Source organism: Salvelinus namaycush, chromosome 14 (genome assembly GCF_016432855.1).
Source record: "Salvelinus namaycush isolate Seneca chromosome 14, SaNama_1.0, whole genome shotgun sequence".
NCBI lineage: Eukaryota > Metazoa > Chordata > Actinopteri > Salmoniformes > Salmonidae > Salvelinus > Salvelinus namaycush.
In genome coordinates this window covers 1469252-1495057 of record NC_052320.1, presented here as the reverse complement: position 1 = coordinate 1495057, position 25806 = coordinate 1469252, and the positions used below count along the sequence as shown (strand labels likewise).

Sequence of the window (25806 nt, the reverse complement as noted above, 5' to 3'; positions counted from 1 at the left end):
TGTCCAGATGGGTTAGGGCAGTGTGCAGTGTGGTTGCGATTGCGTCGTCTGTGGACCTATTGGGTCGGTAAGCAAATTGGAGTGGGTCTAGGGTGTCCGGTAGTGTGGAGGTGATATGGTCCTTGACTAGTCTCTCAAAGCACTTCATGATGACGGAAGTGAGTGCTACGGGGCGGTAGTCGTTTAGCTCAGTTACCTTAGCTTTCTTGGGAACAGGAACAATGGTTGCCCTCTTGAAGCATGTGGGAACAGCAGACTGGGATAAGGATTGATTGAATATGTCCGTAAACACACCAGCCAGCTGGTCTGCGCATGCTCTGAGGACGCGGCTGGGAATGCCGTCTGGGCCTGCAGCCTTGCCAGGGTTAACACGTTTAAATGTTTTACTCACCTCGGCTGCAGTGAAGGAGAGCCCGCAGGTTTTGGTAGCGGGCCGTGCCAGTGCCACTGTATTGTCCTCAAAGCGAGCAAAAAAGTTATTAAGCCTGTCTGGGAGCAAGACATCCTGGTCCGCGACGGGGCTGGTTTTCTTTTTGTAATCCGTGATTGACTGTAGACCCTGCCACATACCTCTTGTGTCTGAGCTGTTGAATTGCGACTATTTTGTCTCTGTACTGGGACTTAGCTAGTTTGATTGCCTTGCGGAGAGAATAGCTACACTGTTTGTATTCGGTCATGTTTCCGGTCACCTTGCCCTGGTTAAAAGCAGTGGTTCGCGCTTTCAGTTTCACGCGAATGCTGCCGTCAATCCACGGTTTCTGGTTTGGGAATGTTTTAATCGTTGCTGTGGGTACGACATCGTCAATGCACTTTCTAATGAACTCGCTCACCGAATCAGCATATTCGTCAATGTTGTTGTTGGACGCAATGCGGAACATATTCCAATCCGCGTGATCGAAGCAGTCTTGAAGCGTGGAATCAGAAGCAACAAAATGGAGTCGTGGTCAGCTTTTCCGAAAGGAGGGCGGGGGAGGGCCTTATATGCGTCGCGGAAGTTAGTATAACAATGATCCAAGGTTTTACCAGCCCTGGTAGCACAATCGATATGCTGATAGAATTTAGGGAGTTTTGTTTTCAGAGTTAGTTCGTAGTTCCTGCTAAGTTTTTGTGTTTGTCCAATTCTTGATTCCCCCCCCCCCCCCCCCCCCCCCACCACTGTCCTTAATTTCCTTGTAGCAAGTAGCAACAAATTGCATTTAGTATAAACATTTAGTGGGAATTAGTACCTTTAAAAAAAATATATATATATGTCCTTCTAAATAATACATTCCTCCTATGTCTGACTGTATGATGTCATGATAATTACATCAGCCAGCTCGACATGCGTCAGAGGAGGAGGACTAAAGATCCCGAAAAAGTCTGATGCATCTGCAGTCGCGGCCTATAGTTGATGCATCAGATGAAACGCCAGGCATGAAACGCCAGGAGCTGAGGGAAAAGAGCCGGGACACCACCTCTGACACCGGTCAACCCCCCCCACCCCCCCCACCACCTTCCCAGCACACCATTACTTTCTGTGCACCAAGATGCAATTCGATGCAAATTTACTGTTGGAGAAAAAGCCCCATTTATAATATAACCATATTAACTGTTGCCATGTGGAATAGACTACAGTTTAGCAGAGGTGTTTTTAGGACTTCCACATGGGGATTTTCCTTTAGCGGGGTCCACTTGTGGTAAATTCAATTGATTGGACATGATTTGGAAAGGCAAAAACCAAGCCATGAGGTCAAAGGAATTGTCTGTAGAGCTCCGAGACAGGATTGTGTCGAAGCACAGATCTGGGGAAGGGTACCGAAACATTTCTGCAGCATAGAAGGTCCCCAAGAACACAGTGGCCTCCATCATTCTTAAATGGAAGAAGTTTGGAACCACAAAGACGCTTCCTAGAGCTGGCCGCCCGGCCAAACTTAGCAATCGGGGGAGAAGGGCCTTGATCGGGAAGGTGACCAAGAACCAGATGGTCACTTTGACAGAGCTCCAGGGTTCCTCTGTGGAGATGGGAGAACCTTCCAGAAGGACAACCATCTCTGCAGCACTCCACCAGTCAGGCCTTTATGGTAGAGTGGCCAGACGGAAGCAACTCCTCAGTAAAAAGCACATGGAGTTTCTAAAAGGCACCTAAAGACTCTCAGACCATGAGAAACAAGATTCATTGGTCTGATGAAATCAAGATTGAACTCAAGCGTCACGTCTGGAGGAAACCTGGCACCATCCCTACGGTGAAGCATGGTGGCAGCATCATGCTGTTGGGTTGTTTTTCAGCGGCAGGGACTGGGAGACTAGACAGGATTGAGGGAAAGATGAACGGAGCAAAGTACAGAGATCCTTGATGATAACTTGCTCAGGACCTCAGACTGCACACAGCCAAGACAATGCAGGAGTGGCTTCAGGGCAAGTCTCTGTATGTCCTTGAATGGCCCAGACAGAGCCTGGACTTAAACCCAATCTAACATCTCTGGAGAGACCTGAAAATAGCTGTGTAGTGACACTCCCCATCCAACCTGACAGAGCTTGAGAGGCTCTGCAGAGAACAATGGGAGAAACTCTCCAAATACAGGTTGCCAAGCTTGTAGCGTCATACTCAAGGCTGTATTCGCTGCCAAAGGTGCTTCAAGAAAGTACGGAGTACCTTCCAGTTCTCTGCTGCCAATGACTGGAACGAACTGCAAAAATCACTGAAGCTGGAGACTCATATCTCCCTCACTAGCTTTAAGCACCAGCTGTCAGAGCAGCTCACAGATCACTGCACCTGTACATAGCCCATCTGTAAATAGCCCATCCAACTACCTCATCCCCATACTGTTATTTATTTCTTGCTCCTTTGCACCCCAGTATTTCTACTTGCACATTCATATTCTGCACGTCTACCATTCCAGTGTTTAATTGCTAGATTGTAATTATTTCGCCACTATGGCCTATTTATTGCCTTACCTCCCTGATCTTACCTCATTTGCACTCACTGTATATAGACTTTTCTACTGTATTATTGACTGTATGTTTGTTTATTCCATGGTAACTCTGTTGTATGTGTCGAACTGCTTTGCTTTATCTTGGCCAGGTCGCAGTTGTAAATGAGAACTTGTTCAACTGGCCTACCTGGTTAAATACAGGTTAAATTTAAAAAAGGGTCTGAATACTTAAATGTGAAATTTCAGTTTTTTTTATTTGCAAAAATTTCAAAACTTGTTTTTGCTTTGTCATTATGGGGTATTGAGTGTAGATTGATGAGGGGGGGGGGGGAAACAATTTCATCAATTTTAGAATAAGGCTGTAATTTTAAAAAGTGAAGGGGTCTGAATACTTACTTTATGGTGTGGGCTGCATTTTCCTGGTATGATTTAGGTCCACTTATAAAATCTATGCCAAGGTGCATTGATGCTGTTCTGGCAGCTTGTGGTATCACAACACCCATTTCAGACACTTTATTGTGGTGTTTCCTTAGTTTAGGCAGAAACCTGTATGTGCTTCTGATAACTTAATCCACAGTGATATTTTTTTAATATATATAAACGAATGATCCTCTGTGGCTCCTGTGGTTGAATTAAAATATTTATCCTCTTTGACCTATCTTTTTTTCTATATTTTGTAGGATAATAGTGAAGATCTCAACTATGAAATAACACATGGACTCATGTAGTAACCCAAAAAGTGTTAAACAAATCAAAATATATTTGAGATTCTTCAGTAGCCACCCTTTGCCTTGATGACAGCTTTGCAATGACAAAACTGCACATTATAGTGGCCTTTCATTGTCCGCAGCACAAGGTGTAAATTTGGGAGGGATAAGCTTATGAAACATGGGACCAACCCCTTACATATTGCGTTTTTATATTTTTGTTCAGTGTATAAATGGAATAACCTGTTGACGTCACACCATTCATTCCTATGTGAAGACTCAACGGTGCATTTGAAATCAAGGAAGTAGATTTTTACCAACAAAGATGGCATGTCGTGGAAGGATATTTTCAAGACATAACATGCCCAGTTTGAGCTAGTCCAGGAAGTGACGTTGAAGGCTAGCTCAGTGTTGCCCCCTCTCATTGACGATCTCAAGATGAAGGCCAACCTGGGTACTGCAGGCTGCCGGTAGCAACTAAATTATCCTTAACTTCTTCTGTGGTGTTTATAAAAAAAATCCCCAAAATCAGGACATCTTGTGTAATAGAAGCAAGTATTCGTTCCATGATTGATTGTCTTAGAAAAAAATGTATTTATACAAATGTTGTCAATTACCGATTCACTATAATGGTGATCCTGCTTTCTGGATCTTCAATGAGACGAGCAGTTCTCCCCTGGGTCCAATATACTGCTGTTTGGGTACCGTACAGTAGAGCTCTGCTACCCGACATTATACATTGGGTTGTGGCCGGGTAGGTCCTGTTTTTGTTTTTTCATCAATAACTAGGGTACGGGTAGATTGTCACAAAAATGTTGAAGTTGAGCCATTCTGCACATGCTCAGTCATATCTGACTAAGATCATTTAGCAGATGCTCTTATCCAGAGCAGTAGTGATTGCAAGCATTTTCATTGATACTGGTCCCCCCCTGTGGGACTCAAACCCACAACACCGGCGTTGCAAGAGCCAATGCTCTACAAACTGAGTCACACGGGACCACAGCAAAGTACTTCAACCTCGTCAAATATAAGACTGGAGAGATTATTTTATAAAAAATAATAATGAGCCTTGAGTTTTTTGTCCTGAGTTTTATAATGATAAGTAGCTAACTGCTAGCTGTTTTCTCATGTGTTTATTTAGATGTATTTATTTAACTAGGCAAGTCAATTAAGAACAAATTCTTATTTTACAATGACGGCCTACCAGAAGGTAAAAGGCCTCCTGCGTGGATGGGGACTGGGATTAAAAATGTAGGACATAACACGTGTCACGACAAGACACCACAACATAAAGACCTACAGTAAGACAACAGCATGGCAGCAACACATGAAAACACAGAATAGTAGCAGCACAACATGACGACAACAACATGGCAGCAGCACATGACAACAACATGGCAGCAGCACAACATGACGACAACAACATGGTAGCAACACATGACAACAACATGGCAGCAGCACAACATGACGACAACAACATGGCAGCAGCACAACATGACGACAACAACATGGTAGCAACACATGACAACAACATGGCAGCAGCACAACATGACGACAACAACATGGCAGCAGCACAACATGACGACAACAACATGGTAGCAACACATGACAACAACATGGCAGCAGCACAACATGACGACAACAACATGGCAGCAGCACAACATGACGACAACAACATGGTAGCAACACATGACAACAACATGGCAGCAGCACAACATGACGACAACAACATGGCAGCAGCACAACATGACGACAACAACATGGTAGCAACACATGACAACAACATGGCAGCAGCACAACATGACGACAACAACATGGCAGCAGCACAACATGACGACAACAACATGGCAGCAACACATGACAACAACATGGCAGCAGCACAAAATGGCAGCAGCACAACATGGCAGCAGCACAACATGGCAGCAGCACAACATGACGACAACAACATGGTAGCAACACATGACAACAACATGGCAGCAGCACAACATGGCAGCAGCACAACATGGCAGCAGCACAACATGGCAGCAGCACAACATGACGACAACAACATGGTAGCAACACATGACAACAACATGGCAGCAGCACAACATGGCAGCAGCACAACATGGCAGCAGCACAACATGGCAGCAGCACAGCATGACAACATGGCAGCAGCACAAAACATGAAACAAACATTATTGGGTACAGACAACAGCACAAAGGGCAAGAAGGTAGAGACAATAATACATCACACGAAGCAGCCGCAACTGTCAGTAAGAGTGTCCATGATTGAATCTTTGAATGAAGAGATTGAGATAAAACTGTCCAGTTTGAGTGTTTGTTGCAGCTCGTTCCAGTCGCTAGCTGCAGTGAACTGAAAAGAGGAGCGACCCAGGGATGTGTGTGCTTTGAGGACCTTTAACAGAATGTGACTGGCAGAACGGGTGTTGTATGTGGAGGATGAGGGCTGCAGTAGATATCTCAGAGGGGGAATGAGGCCTGATCAGATCAGCCCAAGTGAAGCTGTTGCTATGGATACTCAGACTCAGAGAGCCATGAGAAGACTGCATGCAGAGCAAGCTGCACGCAGGGAGTGAGTGACTGACAGAGAGGAGCAGCTAATGAATTTACTAACAGAATAAGTGATTTTGTGTTTCGGGCTGGGCCTTTGCTTCTGCCAAATTTAATCAGGCCTGGATAGGGTAGGGCCTGAACATTCGCATGCATGGGTAGGGCTTCAAATTCATGCCCGTACAGGGCTCTACCATACAGCATAGTTCCAGAGCAGTTTATAGCAGACCTGGGTTTAAATACTATTTGAAATCTTTCAAACGTATTCAAAACTTTGAGAGTTTGCCTGAAGTGTCCAAGTGGGTTGGACATTTCTATTGCAACAAGCAATCTCAATAAAGCATAATGTATTTGAACCCAGGTCTGGTTTCTAGACCCAGCTGTAGGACTGTTTCAGGTACGGTTCTGTTCCAGATGTATTTGAACCCAGGTCTGGTTTCTAGACCCAGCTGTAGGACTGTTTCAGGTACGGTTCTGTTCCAGATGTATTTGAACCCAGGTCTGGTTTCTAGACCCAGCTGTAGGACTGTTTTAGGTACGGTTCTGTTCCAGATGTATTTGAACCCAGGTCTGGTTTCTAGACCCAGCTGTAGGACTGTTTTAGGTACGGTTCTGTTCCAGATGTATTTGAACCCAGGTCTGGTTTCTAGACCCAGCTGTAGGACTGTTTCAGGTACGGTTCTGTTCCAGATGTATTTGAACCCAGGTCTGGTTTCTAGACCCAGCTGTAGGACTGTTTTAGGTACGGTTCTGTTCCAGATGTATTTGAACCCAGGTCTGGTTTCTAGACCCAGCTGTAGGACTGTTTCAGGTACGGTTCTGTTCCAGATGTATTTGAACCCAGGTCTGGTTTCTAGACCCAGCTGTAGGACTGTTTCAGGTACGGTTCTGTTCCAGATGTATTTGAACCCAGGTCTGGTTTCTAGACCCAGCTGTAGGACTGTTTTAGGTACGGTTCTGTTCCAGATGTATTTGAACCCAGGTCTGGTTTCTAGACCCAGCTGTAGGACTGTTTTAGGTACGGTTCTGTTCCAGATGTATTTGAACCCAGGTCTGGTTTCTAGACCCAGCTGTAGGACTGTTTCAGGTACGGTTCTGTTCCAGATGTATTTGAACCAAGGTCTGGTTTCTAGACCCAGCTGTAGGACTGTTTTAGGTACGGTTCTGTTCCAGATGTATTTGAACCCAGGTCTGGTTTCTAGACCCAGCTGTAGGACTGTTTTAGGTACGGTTCTGTTCCAGAGCATTACAGGGCTACTGACTGCAGCCTGGGCCCAATCTATGGATGAGTAGAGTAACCGCAATTACACAAATTTAACAGACATCCTTATTCAGAGAGTGCATACATGTGTTGCTACCATGCTGTGTTGTCATGTTCTGCTGCCTTGTTATGTTGTCTTAGTGTTGTGTCTCTCTTGTTGTGATGTGTTTTTGTCCTAATATTTATAGTGTCTTTATTTTTTATCCCAGTCACCTGTCCCCGCTGGAGGCCTTTTTTCCTTTTGGTAGGCCGTCATTGTAAATAAGAATTTCTTCTTAACTGACTTGCCTAGTTAAATAAAATACATGTTCATACTGGTCCCTTGTGGGAATCAAACCCACACCCCTGGTGTTACAAGCACCATACTCTAACCAACTGAGCCACACAGAACCTTGATGAGATTTAGTTTTCTTTTAAAGTGGGTTATTCAGGCCAGCAGGACCAACAAGCTCGTGTGTACAGGGCAAAATGGTAAGTTATATTTCAATCAATGTCACTTAGTTTTAAAATGTTGTATGACATCATCCCACCCATGAACTGTTATTGAAGACTTCATGACATGGAGTTTGACTCTTCATTTAAAGTGGGGTTGACAGTTGGGAAAGAGATGTTGGTGCAGCTTCCGCCGGTGAGGACACTGTCTTAATGAACTCTTTATGCAGACATAATGACGTGGACCTAATGATATCCAGGTTTGTCCTTTCTTTTTCCAGAAGGTTTGACAGTTGATTGACAGTACTAGTGCAGCCTCAGCCTGTGAGAACATTTAAGGGTCTGAAGCCTATGCTACTGGTCGGCACGCTAAGGATTAAGGGTACTTGATCGTGCACACTTTAACACTTCACTGTCTACATGAGATGTTTTGTAATACTTAGAGTGAGAGGCGTGGTGCAGCATTAGGTTGGGAGGGGCGTGGTGCAGCATTAGGGTTGGGAGAGGCGTGGTGCAGCATTAGGTTGGGAGGGGCGTGGTGCAGCATTAGGGTTGGGAGAGGCGTGGTGCAGCATTAGGTTGGGAGGGGCGTGGTGCAGCATTAGGGTTGGGAGAGGCGTGGTGCAGCATTAGGTTGGGAGGGGCGTGGTGCAGCATTAGGGTTGGGAGAGGCGTGGTGCAGCATTAGGGTTGGGAGAGGCGTGGTGCAGCCTTGGGGTTGGGAGGGGCGTGGTGCAGCCTTGGAGTTGGGAGGGGCGTGGTGCAGCCTTGGAGTTGGGAGGGGCGTGGTGCAGCCTTGGGGTTGGGAGGGGCGTGGTGCAGCCTTGGGGTTGGGAGGGGCGTGGTGCAGCCTTGGGGTTGGGAGGGGCGTGGTGCAGCCTTGGGGTTGGGAGGGGCGTGGTGCAGCCTTGGGGTTGGGAGGGGCGTGGTGCAGCCTTGGGGTTGGGAGGGGCGTGGTGCAGCCTTGGGGTTGGGAGGGGCGTGGTGCAGCCTTGGGTTCACGGCTGGGTGAACACATGCTACTGGAGCTACTTGTATGTGGACATTTAGGTATGTGGACACAGTCAGATTAGGGGAATTACTTTATTGCATTATCCTTTATTACTATGAGGCCTACATTATCAGACCCACTGCTGCTAATATTAAAGATCATGTCTGAATTAAACCATTTGTGGATGACTCTCACACTGCCTGACTGATGTGATGGCTTGCCTCTCTACATGATGTTGTGATGGCTTGCCTCTATACATGATGTTGTGATGGCTTGCCTCTATACATGATGTTGTGATGGCTTGCCTCTATACATGATGTTGTGATGGCTTGCCTCTCTACATGATGTTGTGATGGCTTGCCTCTATACATGATGTTGTGATGGCTTGCCTCTATACATGATGTTGTGATGGCTTGCCTCTATACATGATGTTGTGATGGCTTGCCTCTATACATGATGTTGTGATGGCTTGCCTCTATACATGATGTTGTGATGGCTTGCCTCTCTACATGATGTTGTGATGGCTTGCCTCTATACATGATGTTGTGATGGCTTGCCTCTATACATGATGTTGTGATGGCTTGCCTCTATACATGATGTTGTGATGGCTTGCCTCTATACATGATGTTGTGATGGCTTGCCTCTATACATGATGTTGTGATGGCTTGCCTCTCTACATGATGTTGTGATGGCTTGCCTCTATACATGATGTTGTGATGGCTTGCCTCTATACATGATGTTGTGATGGCTTGCCTCTATACATGATGTTGTGATGGCTTGCCTCTATACATGATGTTGTGATGGCTTGCCTCTATACATGATGTTGTGATGGCTTGCCTCTCTACATGATGATGTGATGGCTTGCCTCTATACATGATGTTGTGATGGCTTGCCTCTCTACATGATGTTGTGATGGCTTGCCTCTATACATGATGATGTGATGGCTTGCCTCTCTACATGATGTTGTGATGGCTTGCCTCTCTACATGATGTTGTGATGGCTTGCCTCTCTACATGATGTTGTGATGGCTTGCCTCTCTACATGATGTTGTGATGGCTTGCCTCTATACATGATGTTGTGATGGCTTGCCTCTCTACATGATGTTGTGATGGCTTGCCTCTATACATGATGTTGTCTCTTCCCCTCAGTTTTCCTTCAATGACCTGAGTGGGTCCGTGTCACTGGCCTGGGTTGGAGACGCCACCGGGGTGAGTTTTACCATGTTCCATTCTGTCACTGTTACGTAATGATATAACTAAATGATCGTTATGTCAAACCTGAGTCTCAAACTTATAGATGGAATATAAGTATAATTATCCTTACGGGTGTTCTGTAGTAGTCCTTACGGGTGTTCTGTAGTAGTCCTTACGGGTGTTCTGTAGTAGTCCTTACGGGTGTTCTGTAGTAGTCCTTACGGGTGTTCTGTAGTAGTCCTTACGGGTGTTCTGTAGTAGTCCTTACGGGTGTTCTGTAGTAGTCCTTACGGGTGTTCTGTAGTAGTCCTTACGGGTGTTCTGTAGTAGTCCTTACGGGCGTTCTGTAGTAGTCCTTACGGGCGCTCTGTACCAGTCCTTACGGGCGCTCTGTACCAGTCCTTACGGGCGCTCTGTACCAGTCCTTACGGGCGCTCTGTACCAGTCCTTACGGGCGCTCTGTACCAGTCCTTACGGGCGCTCTGTACCAGTCCTAAAGCTAGACTTGTTCTCTACAGGTCATCCTGGCTTTGACAACATTCCAGGTTCCATTCTTCATGTTGAGATTCGCCCAGTCCAAACTCTATCGAAGGTAAGAGCAGACTGATTCATCACCAGTTGTGTCAAGGAATTTCTGTGTTAAAATATAGCCAGATAATATTTGAGCTGATGAGTTGTTGAATATTAAGTGTGCTTCCTCAGTGAGAACTATGGGAAGTCGTTCCAGGATGTCACAAACCTCATCAACAACACTTTCATCAGGACAGAGTTCGGGATCGCCATCGGACCAGAGAACTCTGGGAAGGTAAAATACGTTTTTAGAACCTGTGAGAACTATCTTTTGTGTTAATGGCATGTTCTAGAAGAAACGCTTCTGAAAATAATGGCAACACTTTACTGAAAGACTGCAGGTATAACTTTGTTTGTTTTCTAAGCATGTATGAACCTTTTACTGTCACATATCGAGGCTTATAATATGTTATATCTCCGTAATGTATCAAAAGATGCGTGATGTTGTAGACCACTGTTCAATGTTCAGAATAGTTCAATGGGACATATCATCATTTGGTTTGTCTGTCCTGCTCCTCCCAGGTGATCCTGACAGGTGACGTGTCTGGCAGCCTGGGATCTCGTATCTTTATCTCCAGAGACTTTGGGAACAGCTTTGAACATCAGGACCTTCCCTTCAACCCCCTGATGCAGATTACATACAACCCCAGAGACTCCAACGTACTCCTGGTTATCAGCAACACTGTGAGTCTGGGGGGTCAGGGGGCGTGTGGGGAGTACTACAAAGTATTCTTACTACTTCTAACACCCAGACCGGTCGACACAACTTATCAGTACTTTTACAACACCAGTGGTCTACCTCTCAGGGTTGATAGGAGCTGTTCAGATCCTATCTGTCTAAATCACTTTATTTTAGAGCTAAATTGAAATGTTTCTTACCGAAGAAATATGAGAAACATATGCATGAGCGTGGTAGCAATGGAATGGGAACAGTTTAGAGATCATGGGGAAATGAATAGACCAAAGTTGAGGACACAACAGTTCACCTGACACAAGACTGAATACAAACATTTAGACTTGATTTTTTGGGGGGGGACATTTTACATTTACTGTACTTTTTACTGCATTTGTTGATAAATAAATCTGAAAATTGTCTGAATCCATTCATTAGCATGATAAGAATGTCTGGATAATGTGGGGTAGGTGCAACCATAAGGATGTGCATGTGACAAAACCTTTCTATAGAAGGTGCAACGTAAGACAAAAACAAATGACAAGTATTTCAGTGAGAGAGCTAACACCTCTCCAAAGTGTGCACAGTGCCTAAGCAAATTCAAGTCTTCAACTATTAGGTGCTTTTTGGAGCTCTCCTAGCTGTGTTGTTGAGGAACTAGAGCAAGCAACACTTGTAAATGTTTTGTTTGGAACACAACCCAGCTTCTCAGCCATCACGCAATTACTGTTGTTTACGCAATTCAAAAATGGTTCCTTTTTTATAAACCTCAATCTGGGTCAGGTTGTCATGATATGAAAGTCTGATCTATTGCCAACATGATTTGATTAAGTTATAAAATATGATCTTACAGTGTTAGGCTTTCGCAGGGTAATTCAGAAAAAATAGACCGTAATGTTGATGCACATAGAAAAGAGGTCATGTAATTCAGGTGCGTTTTCCACTGCAAATGGTCTTCACAATAAACACCAGGCGCATTCTGTTCGGAACGACCCCCGGGCGCATTCTGTTCGGAACGACCCCCGGGCGCATTCTGTTCGGAACGACCCCCGGGCGCATTCTGTTCGGAACGACCCCCGGGCGCATTCTGTTCGGAACCACCCCCGGGCGCATTCTGTTCGGAACGACCCCCGGGCGCATTCTGTTCGGAACCACCCCCGGGCGCATTCTGTTCGGAACCACCCCCGGGCGCATTCTGTTCGGAACGACCCCCGGGCGCATTCTGTTCGGAACGACCCCCGGGCGCATTCTGTTCGGAACGACCCCCGGGCGCATTCTGTTCGGAACGACCCCCGGGCTATGACGACAGGTCATCTGGTAACTGTACATCAAACATAGTGATTGTAAACGTTGACACTGTGTATAATGACGTGAGTTTTATGATATGTGAAGTGCATATATGATTTCACGGCTGTCTGGCTTGCTTATATGACATCAAAGCAGTATTTTATTATAAACCGTCTCATCTTTCAAAATACATATAGTCCTCTTAATTTACAGCACCCCCCCCCCCCCCCCCCCCCCCAGTCAGACAACAATCGTTTTAGCAAAAGTAGCTCAATCTGAAGGGATGAGGGGGCAACTTGCTGTGGTGCTCCAGTTCAGAACGTCTGTCAGTCTAAACCCATACAGAGGCTGTGGAGCACAGAGCCAGAGCTCTGACGTCATGTTACTGTACAGGCACTACATTTCAATGAAGGCGCTTATCATTTCCAACCCAGATACGAGTCTAAAGGGCTACATGTGTCAGTTGGAGCGTAAAGCTGTGGGAATCAAAACAAAACTAGAGAGGACATTATTGGGGCCATATATTTTATTGTGTGTATGGCAACAAAAGTTTTTCACCCCATTTATTTTTTTATCTTGTATAATTGCTGCAACTCCCCAACGGTCTCGGGAGGCAAAGGTTGAGTTATGCGTCCTCCGAAACATGACCCGCCAAACCACACTCCTTAACACCCGCCTGCTTAACCCGGAAGCCAGCCGCACCAATGTGTCGGAAGAAACACTGTTCAACTGACGACCGAAGTCAGCCTGCAGGCGCCTGGCCCGCTATGAGCCTAGTAAAGCTTCCCGGGCCAAACCCTCCCCCAACCCGGATGTAACCGGGCCTCCCGGTCACGGCCGGTTGTGACACCCTGGGATCAAACCTGGGTCTCTAGTGACGCCTCAAGCACTGCGATGCATTGCCTTAGACCGCTGCGCCACTCGGGAGGCTCAATTTATGTATTTTTAATACCCTTTGAAACCCTTTACAGAACGAGCTCTGGCTGTCCGAGGACTTTGGAGAGAACTGGGTGAAGATCCACGACATGGTGTGTCTGTTCAAATGGTAAGAGACATCAGCTTTGGGTAAAGATGTATATAGCAAAGAGACGTCAGCTTTGGGTAAAGATGAACCTATCCTTACATGGCTGCCCACAAGGTAAGAGTTTGTAAAAAAAACGAGGATCTTTTAGCAGCCAGTTATCCCATTGAGTTCCTATAATGACCACTGTTATGTAGACTGAACTGTATGTTCATTCCCTCTCTTAACTGCAGCTCAGTCCCTGTGGTTGATTTGGTGGAATTATATTAGCTTGACCTCTGCTCCCTCAGGCAGCTAGCTGATTAGTTGATGTCGTATGTTGAATAAACCCATAGAATTTGAATACTAGACTGGATATGAACCTTCTTATGATGGTTCAAAGGTCAGACATATTGGTCAGGGAGATGGCCGACCAAGTTTTGCCAGTGCTGTGCTAAGATATTGTTTAAAACAATGAATGTGGAGAATGTATCTGCACTGTATGTATGTTAGCTAGAGGAATGATTCCATAAATGCGCTGTATGTGTTTTTAGAGAGATTTATGGAATCATTCTTCTCATTAACTGCCAATATACCAACATTCCATTCTAACAAGGCAGTCAATCCCCAGCCATACACTGGCTCGAATCAGTTTATGATAGGATTTAGACTGGCAGGTAGCCAGTATGGTCAGGTAGCCTAGCGGTTCGAGCATTGGGCCAGTAACTGAAAGGTCGCTGGTTTGAAAACCCGAGTCAACAAGGTGAAAAATCTGTCGGTGTGCCCTTCTGCAAGGCACTTAACCCTAATTTTCTTCAGGGGTGCCGTACTACTATGGCTGACCCTGTAAAACAACACATTTCACTGTGACATATATAATAATTATTTTTTGTATAAAGTTGTAAATATACTGATTGTATCATATATTAGCACTTGCAGCTTTCCAAGAAAACCAAATCTGAGACTTTTATGGTCTGTTAACATATATATTTTAGAGGCTATTAATATAGAAAATGCGTTTACAACATTTGTAATTATGACAATATCCTAGGTTGACTATAATTCCATTACACAATTTGTGATACATCACATGCCTTTTATTGTCCTGCATCAGTAAAAGCAGGAATTGCATCACCAATGCCACTACTGCCATTCAATCCAATTAGACAGGTTTTGGATTTCTCCCTGACCAAGATGGCTGCCATTTTCACCCAGTTATGGAACTTTGAGGGTTTAGTCCCTCTAGTAATTTAATAGGATCTCTATGAATAGACCGATCAGCTAGCTGATTAGTTTTTTTAGATGTAGTATGTTGAATAAACATACTAAATGAACATCAATATTGCCCCGACTGTTATCAGGGCACCATACGCACCGTAAAACACACACCGTAAAACACACTGTAAAAGCAGGCAGTAAACTGGAATTGCAGTTATGTTAATGTTTGACTATGTGTTCTCTGGGCCCTACCCTGCAGAAGCTCTATTTTTGTGTAGAGGTATTTCCTGGTTCTGCCTGCATTGTGCTGAAAGGGCGTCAGTAGTAGCTGAGTGTTTTGTTTACCCTCGCTGGTTCACTTTCTAGCGCTGCGACACCCAGAGCGTCACAAGTAGTGCGCACACACACACACACACACACACACACACACACACACAGTCGATATCACACCACCCAGCCTCTTCTCCCAGTCCCTAAAGACCTAACCTTGATAGAAACACAGGAATATAGGTCAAACTTAACTTAACTATGGCATGACAAGACTTTCTGAAGACAAACACAGCAAAGTAGATATTTGAGAAGGGCATGGCTGTACAGTATGTATGTGGGAGGGAATGTGTGATTTAAACTGTAACCAAGACGATAAAGCACGTCACCAAGGTCCTTTTAGGACAGCAGGATCAGCTGTTTGTCTCTATAGCCTGTCACAACTTCCATCATATCTCCAGCTGTACCCGTGTGTCCCAAACTATATCAGTCCAGTATACATTGAAAACAGTGATCTTGGTGCTGTACTAGCAACTAAACTTGTTTGGTACAGCGGCAGGTAGCCTAGTGGTTAGAGCGTTGGGCCAGTAACCGAAAGGTTGCTGGATCGAATCCCCAAGTGGACAAGGTTAAAAAAAATCTGTCATTCTGAACAAGGACGTTAACCCACTGTTCCCCGGTAGGCTGTCATTGTAAATAAGAATTTGTTCTTAACTGACTTGCCTAGTTACATTTTCAAATAAATGTTTACAAAGGCTAGTGATGTGTGGTGACAGCTTGTCGTCTTCTCTGTTTCCAGGGGGATGGACAGTAACATATTCTTCACCACCAGCCTCAATGGATCCTGCAGTAAGTGACACCGACACCCATTCAATAGCTAATAAACTCTAGAATGTGTATATAGTCTCTATAGTCGTAATAGTCTACAGTCGTAATAGTCTACAGTCGTAATAGTCTACAGTCGTAATAGTCTACAGTCGTAATAGTCTACAGTCGTAATAGTCTATAGTCGCTATAGTCGTAATAGTCTATAGTCGTAATAGCCTCTTGTGACAGACTGTCATAAATAGTTCATGTGGTTCTGGATTCCAAGATAAATAACTTGATATTTAACTTTGAGAATAGATAAGGAGAAGATCTGTCTCTCCCTCTCAGATGACCGGGGGATGCTGGACTTGAGGAGGACAATGGACTATGGGAAGACCATCAAGACTGTTGCCACTAAGATCTTCTCTTTCGGCCTGGGGGGAAAGTTCCTGTTTGCCTCTGTTATGACTGGAACTGTAAGTATGAGGAAGTGTGTGTGTGTGGTCTACTTGTTTGCATAATGTTTGTGGTCCTGCTTTGAATGTAAGCTTGTTCTCTACGCCTAAGGCCCTTCTCTCTCTCTGTTTTTCTCTTTCTTTCTCTCTCTGTTTTTCTCCGACCCTCCTCCAGGGCACTCTGAGAATGATCCATGTGTCGACTAACCAGGGGGAGGAGTGGAACATGGCTCAGCTGCCTCCGGTTGGCCACGAGGAGTTCTATTCCATCCTGGCAGCCAATGAGGACATGGTGTTCATGCACGTGGACGAACCAGGAGGTGAGTCAATAGCCTATACTGTGTTCTTTCTTTTTATCTTAAAGTATTTCCACAGTGTCCCTCTAGTTAACCATGTTGGATATGACCCTAACAGGACCAATGTTCTCTCCTCTTCCTGTCCCTCTAGTTAACCATGTTGGATATGACCCTAACAGGACAATGTTCTCTCCTCTTCCTGTCCCTCTAGTTAACCATGTTGGATATGACCCTAACAGGATCAATGTTCTCTCCTCTTCCTGTCCCTCTAGTTAACCATGTTGGATATGACCCTAACAGGACAATGTTCTCTCCTCTTCCTGTCCCTCTAGTTAACCATGTTGGATATGACCCTAACAGGACCAATGTTCTCTCCTCTTCCTGTCCCTCTAGTTAACCATGTTGGATATGACCCTAACAGGACAATGTTCTCTCCTCTTCCTGTCCCTCTAGTTAACCATGTTGGATATGACCCTAACAGGACAATGTTCTCTCCTCTTCCTGTCCCTCTAGTTAACCATGTTGGATATGACCCTAACAGGACAATGTTCTCTCCTCTTCCTGTCCCTCTAGTTAACCATGTTGGATATGACCCTAACAGGACAATGTTCTCTCCTCTTCCTGTCCCTCTAGTTAACCATGTTGGATATGACCCTAACAGGACAATGTTCTCTCCTCTTCCTGTCCCTCTAGTTAACCATGTTGGATATGACCCTAACAGGACCAATGTTCTCTCCTCTTCCTGTCCCTCTAGTTAACCATGTTGGATATGACCCTAACAGGACCAACGTTCTCTCCTCTTCCTGTCCCTCTAGTTAACCATGTTGGATATGACCCTAACAGGACCAATGTTCTCTCCTCTTCCTGTCCCTCTAGTTAACCATGTTGGATATGACCCTAACAGGACCAATGTTCTCTCCTCTTCCTGTCCCTCTAGTTAACCATGTTGGATATGACCCTAACAGGACAACGTTCTCTCCTCTTCCTGTCCCTCTAGTTAACCATGTTGGATATGACCCTAACAGGATCAATGTTCTCTCCTCTTCCTGTCCCTCTAGTTAACCATGTTGGATATGACCCTAACAGGACAATGTTCTCTCCTCTTCCTGTCCCTCTAGTTAACCATGTTGGATATGACCCTAACAGGACAATGTTCTCTCCTGTCCCTCTAGTTAACCATGTTGGATATGACCCTAACAGGACCAATGTTCTCTCCTGTCCCTCTAGTTAACCATGTTGGATATGACCCTAACAGGATCAATGTTCTCTCCTCTTCCTGTCCCTCTAGTTAACCATGTTGGATATGACCCTAACAGGACAATGTTCTCTCCTGTCCCTCTAGTTAACCATGTTGGATATGACCCTAACAGGACCAATGTTCTCTCCTGTCCCTCTAGTTAACCATGTTGGATATGACCCTAACAGGACCAATGTTATCTCCTCTTCCTGTCCCTCTAGTTAACCATGTTGGATATGACCCTAACAGGACAATGTTCTCTCCTCTTCCTGTCCCTCTAGTTAACCATGTTGGATATGACCCTAACAGGACCAATGTTCTCTCCTCTTCCTGTCCCTCTAGTTAACCATGTTGGATATGACCCTAACAGGACCAATGTTCTCTCCTCTTCCTGTCCCTCTAGTTAACCATGTTGGATATGACCCTAACAGGACCAATGTTCTCTCCTCTTCCTGTCCCTCTAGTTAACCATGTTGGATATGACCCTAACAGGACAATGTTCTCTCCTCTTCCTGTCCCTCTAGTTAACCATGTTGGATATGACCCTAACAGGACCAATGTTCTCTCCTCTTCCTGTCCCTCTAGTTAACCATGTTGGATATGACCCTAACAGGACCAATGTTCTCTCCTCTTCCTGTCCCTCTAGTTAACCATGTTGGATATGACCCTAACAGGACCAATGTTCTCTCCTCTTCCTGTCCCTCTAGTTAACCATGTTGGATATGACCCTAACAGGACCAATGTTCTCTCCTCTTCCTGTCCCTCTAGTTAACCATGTTGGATATGACCCTAACAGGATCAATGTTCTCTCCTCTTCCTGTCCCTCTAGTTAACCATGTTGGATATGACCCTAACAGGACCAATGTTCTGTCCTCTTCCTGTCCCTCTAGTTAACCATGTTGGATATGACCCTAACAGGACCAATGTTCTCTCCTCTTCCTGTCCCTCTAGTTAACCATGTTGGATATGACCCTAACAGGACCAATGTTCTCTCCTCTTCCTGTCCCTCTAGTTAACCATGTTGGATATGACCCTAACAGGACCAATGTTCTCTCCTCTTCCTGTCCCTCTAGTTAACCATGTTGGATATGACCCTAACAGGACAATGTTCTCTCCTCTTCCTGTCCCTCTAGTTAACCATGTTGGATATGACCCTAACAGGACAATGTTCTCTCCTGTCCCTCTAGTTAACCATGTTGGATATGACCCTAACAGGACCAATGTTCTCTCCTCTTCCTGTCCCTCTAGTTAACCATGTTGGATATGACCCTAACAGGACCAATGTTCTCTCCTCTTCCTGTCCCTCTAGTTAACCATGTTGGATATGACCCTAACAGGACCAATGTTCTCTCCTCTTCCTGTCCCTCTAGTTAACCATGTTGGATATGACCCTAACAGGACCAATGTTCTCTCCTCTTCCTGTCCCTCTAGTTAACCATGTTGGATATGACCCTAACAGGACAATGTTCTCTCCTCTTCCTGTCCCTCTAGTTAACCATGTTGGATATGACCCTAACAGGATCAATGTTCTCTCCTCTTCCTGTCCCTCTAGTTAACCATGTTGGATATGACCCTAACAGGACCAATGTTCTCTCCTCTTCCTGTCCCTCTAGTTAACCATGTTGGATATGACCCTAACAGGACAATGTTCTCTCCTCTTCCTGTCCCTCTAGTTAACCATGTTGGATATGACCCTAACAGGATCAATGTTCTCTCCTGTCCCTCTAGTTAACCATGTTGGATATGACCCTAACAGGACCAATGTTCTCTCCTGTCCCTCTAGTTAACCATGTTGGATATGACCCTAACAGGACCAATGTTCTCTCCTGTCCCTCTAGTTAACCATGTTGGATATGACCCTAACAGGACCAATGTTCTCTCCTCTTCCTGTCCCTCTAGTTAACCATGTTGGATATGACCCTAACAGGACCAATGTTCTCTCCTCTTCCTGTCCCTCTAGTTAACCATGTTGGATATGACCCTAACAGGACCAATGTTCTCTCCTCTTCCTGTCCCTCTAGTTAACCATGTTGGATATGACCCTAACAGGACCAATGTTCTCTCCTCTTCCTGTCCCTCTAGTTAACCATGTTGGATATGACCCTAACAGGACCAATGTTCTCTCCTCTTCCTGTCCCTCTAGTTAACCATGTTGGATATGACCCTAACAGGACCAATGTTCTCTCCTCTTCCTGTCCCTCTAGTTAACCATGTTGGATATGACCCTAACAGGACAATGTTCTCTCCTCTTCCTGTCCCTCTAGTTAACCATGTTGGATATGACCCTAACAGGACCAATGTTCTCTCCTCTTCCTGTCCCTCTAGTTAACCATGTTGGATATGACCCTAACAGGACAATGTTCTCTCCTCTTCCTGTCCCTCTAGTTAACCATGTTGGATATGACCCTAACAGGACCAATGTTCTCTCCTGTCCCTCTAGTTAACCATGTTGGATATGACCCTAACAGGACCAATGTTCTCTCCTCTTCCTGTCCCTCTAGTTAACCATGTTGGATATGACCCTAACAGGACCAATGTTCTCTCCTCTTCCTGTCCCTCTAGTTAACCATGTTGGATATGACCCTAACAGGACCAATGTTCTCTCCTGTCCCTCTAGTTAACCATGTTGGATATGACCCTAACAGGACCAATGTTCTCTCCTCTTCCTGTCCCTCTAGTTAACCATGTTGGATATGACCCTAACAGGACCAATGTTCTCTCCTCTTCCTGTCCCTCTAGTTAACCATGTTGGATATGACCCTAACAGGATCAATGTTCTCTCCTCTTCCTGTCCCTCTAGTTAACCATGTTGGATATGACCCTAACAGGACAATGTTCTCTCCTCTTCCTGTCCCTCTAGTTAACCATGTTGGATATGACCCTAACAGGATCAATGTTCTCTCCTCTTCCTGTCCCTCTAGTTAACCATGTTGGATATGACCCTAACAGGACAATGTTCTCTCCTCTTCCTGTCCCTCTAGTTAACCATGTTGGATATGACCCTAACAGGACCAATGTTCTCTCCTGTCCCTCTAGTTAACCATGTTGGATATGACCCTAACAGGACCAATGTTCTCTCCTGTCCCTCTAGTTAACCATGTTGGATATGACCCTAACAGGACCAATGTTCTCTCCTCTTCCTGTCCCTCTAGTTAACCATGTTGGATATGACCCTAACAGGACCAATGTTCTCTCCTCTTCCTGTCCCTCTAGTTAACCATGTTGGATATGACCCTAACAGGATCAATGTTCTCTCCTCTTCCTGTCCCTCTAGTTAACCATGTTGGATATGACCCTAACAGGACAATGTTCTCTCCTCTTCCTGTCCCTCTAGTTAACCATGTTGGATATGACCCTAACAGGATCAATGTTCTCTCCTCTTCCTGTCCCTCTAGTTAACCATGTTGGATATGACCCTAACAGGACAATGTTCTCTCCTCTTCCTGTCCCTCTAGTTAACCATGTTGGATATGACCCTAACAGGACCAATGTTCTCTCCTGTCCCTCTAGTTAACCATGTTGGATATGACCCTAACAGGACCAATGTTCTCTCCTGTCCCTCTAGTTAACCATGTTGGATATGACCCTAACAGGACCAATGTTCTCTCCTCTTCCTGTCCCTCTAGTTAACCATGTTGGATATGACCCTAACAGGACCAATGTTCTCTCCTCTTCCTGTCCCTCTAGTTAACCATGTTGGATATGACCCTAACAGGACAATGTTCTCTCCTGTCCCTCTAGTTAACCATGTTGGATATGACCCTAACAGGACCAATGTTCTCTCCTCTTCCTGTCCCTCTAGTTAACCATGTTGGATATGACCCTAACAGGACCAATGTTCTCTCCTGTCCCTCTAGTTAACCATGTTGGATATGACCCTAACAGGACCAATGTTCTCTCCTGTCCCTCTAGTTAACCATGTTGGATATGACCCTAACAGGACCAATGTTCTCTCCTCTTCCTGTCCCTCTAGTTAACCATGTTGGATATGACCCTAACAGGACCAATGTTCTCTCCTGTCCCTCTAGTTAACCATGTTGGATATGACCCTAACAGGACCAATGTTCTCTCCTCTTCCTGTCCCTCTAGTTAACCATGTTGGATATGACCCTAACAGGACCAATGTTCTCTCCTCTTCCTGTCCCTCTAGTTAACCATGTTGGATATGACCCTAACAGGATCAATGTTCTCTCCTCTTCCTGTCCCTCTAGTTAACCATGTTGGATATGACCCTAACAGGACAATGTTCTCTCCTCTTCCTGTCCCTCTAGTTAACCATGTTGGATATGACCCTAACAGGATCAATGTTCTCTCCTCTTCCTGTCCCTCTAGTTAACCATGTTGGATATGACCCTAACAGGACAATGTTCTCTCCTCTTCCTGTCCCTCTAGTTAACCATGTTGGATATGACCCTAACAGGACCAATGTTCTCTCCTGTCCCTCTAGTTAACCATGTTGGATATGACCCTAACAGGACCAATGTTCTCTCCTGTCCCTCTAGTTAACCATGTTGGATATGACCCTAACAGGACCAATGTTCTCTCCTCTTCCTGTCCCTCTAGTTAACCATGTTGGATATGACCCTAACAGGACCAATGTTCTCTCCTCTTCCTGTCCCTCTAGTTAACCATGTTGGATATGACCCTAACAGGATCAATGTTCTCTCCTCTTCCTGTCCCTCTAGTTAACCATGTTGGATATGACCCTAACAGGACCAATGTTCTCTCCTGTCCCTCTAGTTAACCATGTTGGATATGACCCTAACAGGACCAATGTTCTCTCCTCTTCCTGTCCCTCTAGTTAACCATGTTGGATATGACCCTAACAGGATCAATGTTCTCTCCTCTTCCTGTCCCTCTAGTTAACCATGTTGGATATGACCCTAACAGGACAATGTTCTCTCCTCTTCCTGTCCCTCTAGTTAACCATGTTGGATATGACCCTAACAGGACCAATGTTCTCTCCTGTCCCTCTAGTTAACCATGTTGGATATGACCCTAACAGGACCAATGTTCTCTCCTGTCCCTCTAGTTAACCATGTTGGATATGACCCTAACAGGACCAATGTTCTCTCCTCTTCCTGTCCCTCTAGTTAACCATGTTGGATATGACCCTAACAGGACCAATGTTCTCTCCTCTTCCTGTCCCTCTAGTTAACCATGTTGGATATGACCCTAACAGGACCAATGTTCTCTCCTCTTCCTGTCCCTCTAGTTAACCATGTTGGATATGACCCTAACAGGACCAATGTTCTCTCCTCTTCCTGTCCCTCTAGTTAACCATGTTGGATATGACCCTAACAGGACCAATGTTCTCTCCTCTTCCTGTCCCTCTAGTTAACCATGTTGGATATGACCCTAACAGGACAATGTTCTCTCCTCTTCCTGTCCCTCTAGTTAACCATGTTGGATATGACCCTAACAGGACCAATGTTCTCTCCTCTTCCTGTCCCTCTAGTTAACCATGTTGGATATGAGCCTAACAGGACCAATGTTCTCTCCTCTTCCTGTCCCTCTAGTTAACCATGTTGGATATGACCCTAACAGGACCAATGTTCTCTCCTCTTCCTGTCCCTCTAGTTAACCATGTTGGATATGACCCTAACAGGACCAATGTTCTCTCCTGTCCCTCTAGTTAACCATGTTGGATATGACCCTAACAGGACCAATGTTCTCTCCTCTTCCTGTCCCTCTAGTTAACCATGTTGGATATGACCCTAACAGGACCAATGTTCTCTCCTGTCCCTCTAGTTAACCATGTTGGATATGACCCTAACAGGACCAATGTTCTCTCCTCTTCCTGTCCCTCTAGTTAACCATGTTGGATATGACCCTAACAGGACCAATGTTCTCTCCTCTTCCTGTCCCTCTAGTTAACCATGTTGGATATGACCCTAACAGGATCAATGTTCTCTCCTCTTCCTGTCCCTCTAGTTAACCATGTTGGATATGACCCTAACAGGACAATGTTCTCTCCTCTTCCTGTCCCTCTAGTTAACCATGTTGGATATGACCCTAACAGGATCAATGTTCTCTCCTCTTCCTGTCCCTCTAGTTAACCATGTTGGATATGACCCTAACAGGACCAATGTTCTCTCCTCTTCCTGTCCCTCTAGTTAACCATGTTGGATATGACCCTAACAGGACCAATGTTCTCTCCTCTTTTCATCCTTTCATGTCCCATTGTCCTCTACTCTTCTATTCCTGTCTTCCTCTTCTTCACTTCTTCCCCTTTCTCCTCTTAATACAGCTCTCTTTAAGTTTCTAAATGCACTTCATGAACCATGCTGTAGCCTGCAGTCACTACTTCCCCATCTTAACACAGCTCTCTTTAAGTTTCTAAATGGATCGTGACTTGGTTCTGTATGTGTCTAGACACTGGCGTTGGCACCATGTACGTTCTCTATGACAGAGGCACTGTTTTAAAATCTTTAAGTCTATTGACGTACCCATCTCCATCTAAGTAACGTAAATAAATAAAAATCTCCATAATCCATCTGTTTTAGAGTAAATCTCTCTTCCTCTTCTACTCTCCTCCTCCCATCATCTCATCCTCTGTTCCTCCTTTCCTCATCACCTCCTCTCTTCCTCTAATACAGTAATAGAACTGTCTCTCTCCTATATGTCCCCAGACACAGGCTATGGCAGCATCTACGTGTCAGACGACAGGGGTACAGTGTACTCTAAGTCTCTGGAGCGTCACCTCTACACCACCACAGGGGGCGACACTGACTTCACCAACGTCACCTCTCTACGAGGGGTCTTCATCACCAGTATACTGGCAGAGGGTAAGGTCTACACACACACCTAAATGCAAGCATAGACACACACACACACACCTGCTTTAAATGCCCCAACACTTAGAGCACTCAGACTCCTGTGTCCTCAGTCTACGGTGTATTATATGCCAATTATGAGGCCCAGTATGACTTTCCTTAGCTGTTCAGTGTGAAATCAGCTGCATGTCTACAGCAGCTCAGAAAGACCAGTAGAACCATATACACTGGATTATATATACACTCCCCTAACTTTAAGCATCAGCTGTCTGAGCAGCTTACCGATCACTGTACATGTACACAGCCAATCTGTAAATAGCACACCCAACTACCTCATCCCCATATTGTTATTTATCCTCTCTTGCTCTTTTGCACCCCATCATCATCATCTGCACATCTAACACTCCAGTATTAATACTAAATTGTAATTATTTTTGCCTCTGGGGCCTATTTATTGCCTACCTCCATACTCTTCTACATTTGCACACACTGTATATAAATAGAAAAATCTTTTCTTTTGTGTTATTGACTGTACGTTTGTTTGTGTAACTCTGTTGTTTTTGGTCGCACTGCTTTGCTTTATCTTGGCCAGGTCGCAGTTGTAAATGAGAACTTGTTCTCAACTGGCCTACCTGGTTAAATAAAGGTGAAATATTAAAAAATGTATTTATATGGACAGTGAAGCTACAACTTTTAGTCTCTTTACGCCAGTATTTGGGATTTGTTTCATATGAGGCGACAGTACAGAATGTCACCTTTATTTTAGGGTATTTTCATGCATATTTGTTTTACTGTTTAGAAATGAAAACACTTTATGTATCTAGTCCCCCCATTTTGAAGAAGTTATAAGTATATGGACAAATTCACTTGTGTGCATTATAATGTAGTCAAAAGTGTAGTATTTGGTCTCATTTTCCTAGCATACAATGACTACATGTGCGCCCAATAGAAATGAATGGTAAATAATGTATTGTGTCATTTTGGAGTCAATTTTATTGTAAATAAGAATAAAATATGTTTCTGAACACTTCTACATTTTAAAGTGGATGCTACCATGATTTTAGCGAGAATAATGAGTGAAAGTTACAGGGGTACAGATCATACCCACAAGACATGCTAAACTCTCAGTATTACCAATAATGGGGGAGGATAGCATTATTTTTGGTGGTGTGAT

At 44.8% G+C, this 25806-nt stretch overlaps 1 protein-coding gene across 1 annotated transcript in view; it reads left to right on the top strand.

Annotated features, from left to right (window-relative positions):
• Nucleotides 1–25806, top strand: part of LOC120059027 (sortilin-like) — a 39662-nt gene that overhangs the window by 4318 nt on the left and 9538 nt on the right. The window contains exons 2-10 of the mRNA XM_039007792.1: nucleotides 10002–10061; nucleotides 10565–10638; nucleotides 10749–10851; nucleotides 11139–11300; nucleotides 13548–13621; nucleotides 15861–15910; nucleotides 16217–16344; nucleotides 16499–16643; nucleotides 24489–24644. Of these exons, the coding sequence (XP_038863720.1) occupies nucleotides 10002–10061; nucleotides 10565–10638; nucleotides 10749–10851; nucleotides 11139–11300; nucleotides 13548–13621; nucleotides 15861–15910; nucleotides 16217–16344; nucleotides 16499–16643; nucleotides 24489–24644 (952 nt within the window). The remainder of the gene's footprint in view (nucleotides 1–10001; nucleotides 10062–10564; nucleotides 10639–10748; nucleotides 10852–11138; nucleotides 11301–13547; nucleotides 13622–15860; nucleotides 15911–16216; nucleotides 16345–16498; nucleotides 16644–24488; nucleotides 24645–25806) is intronic.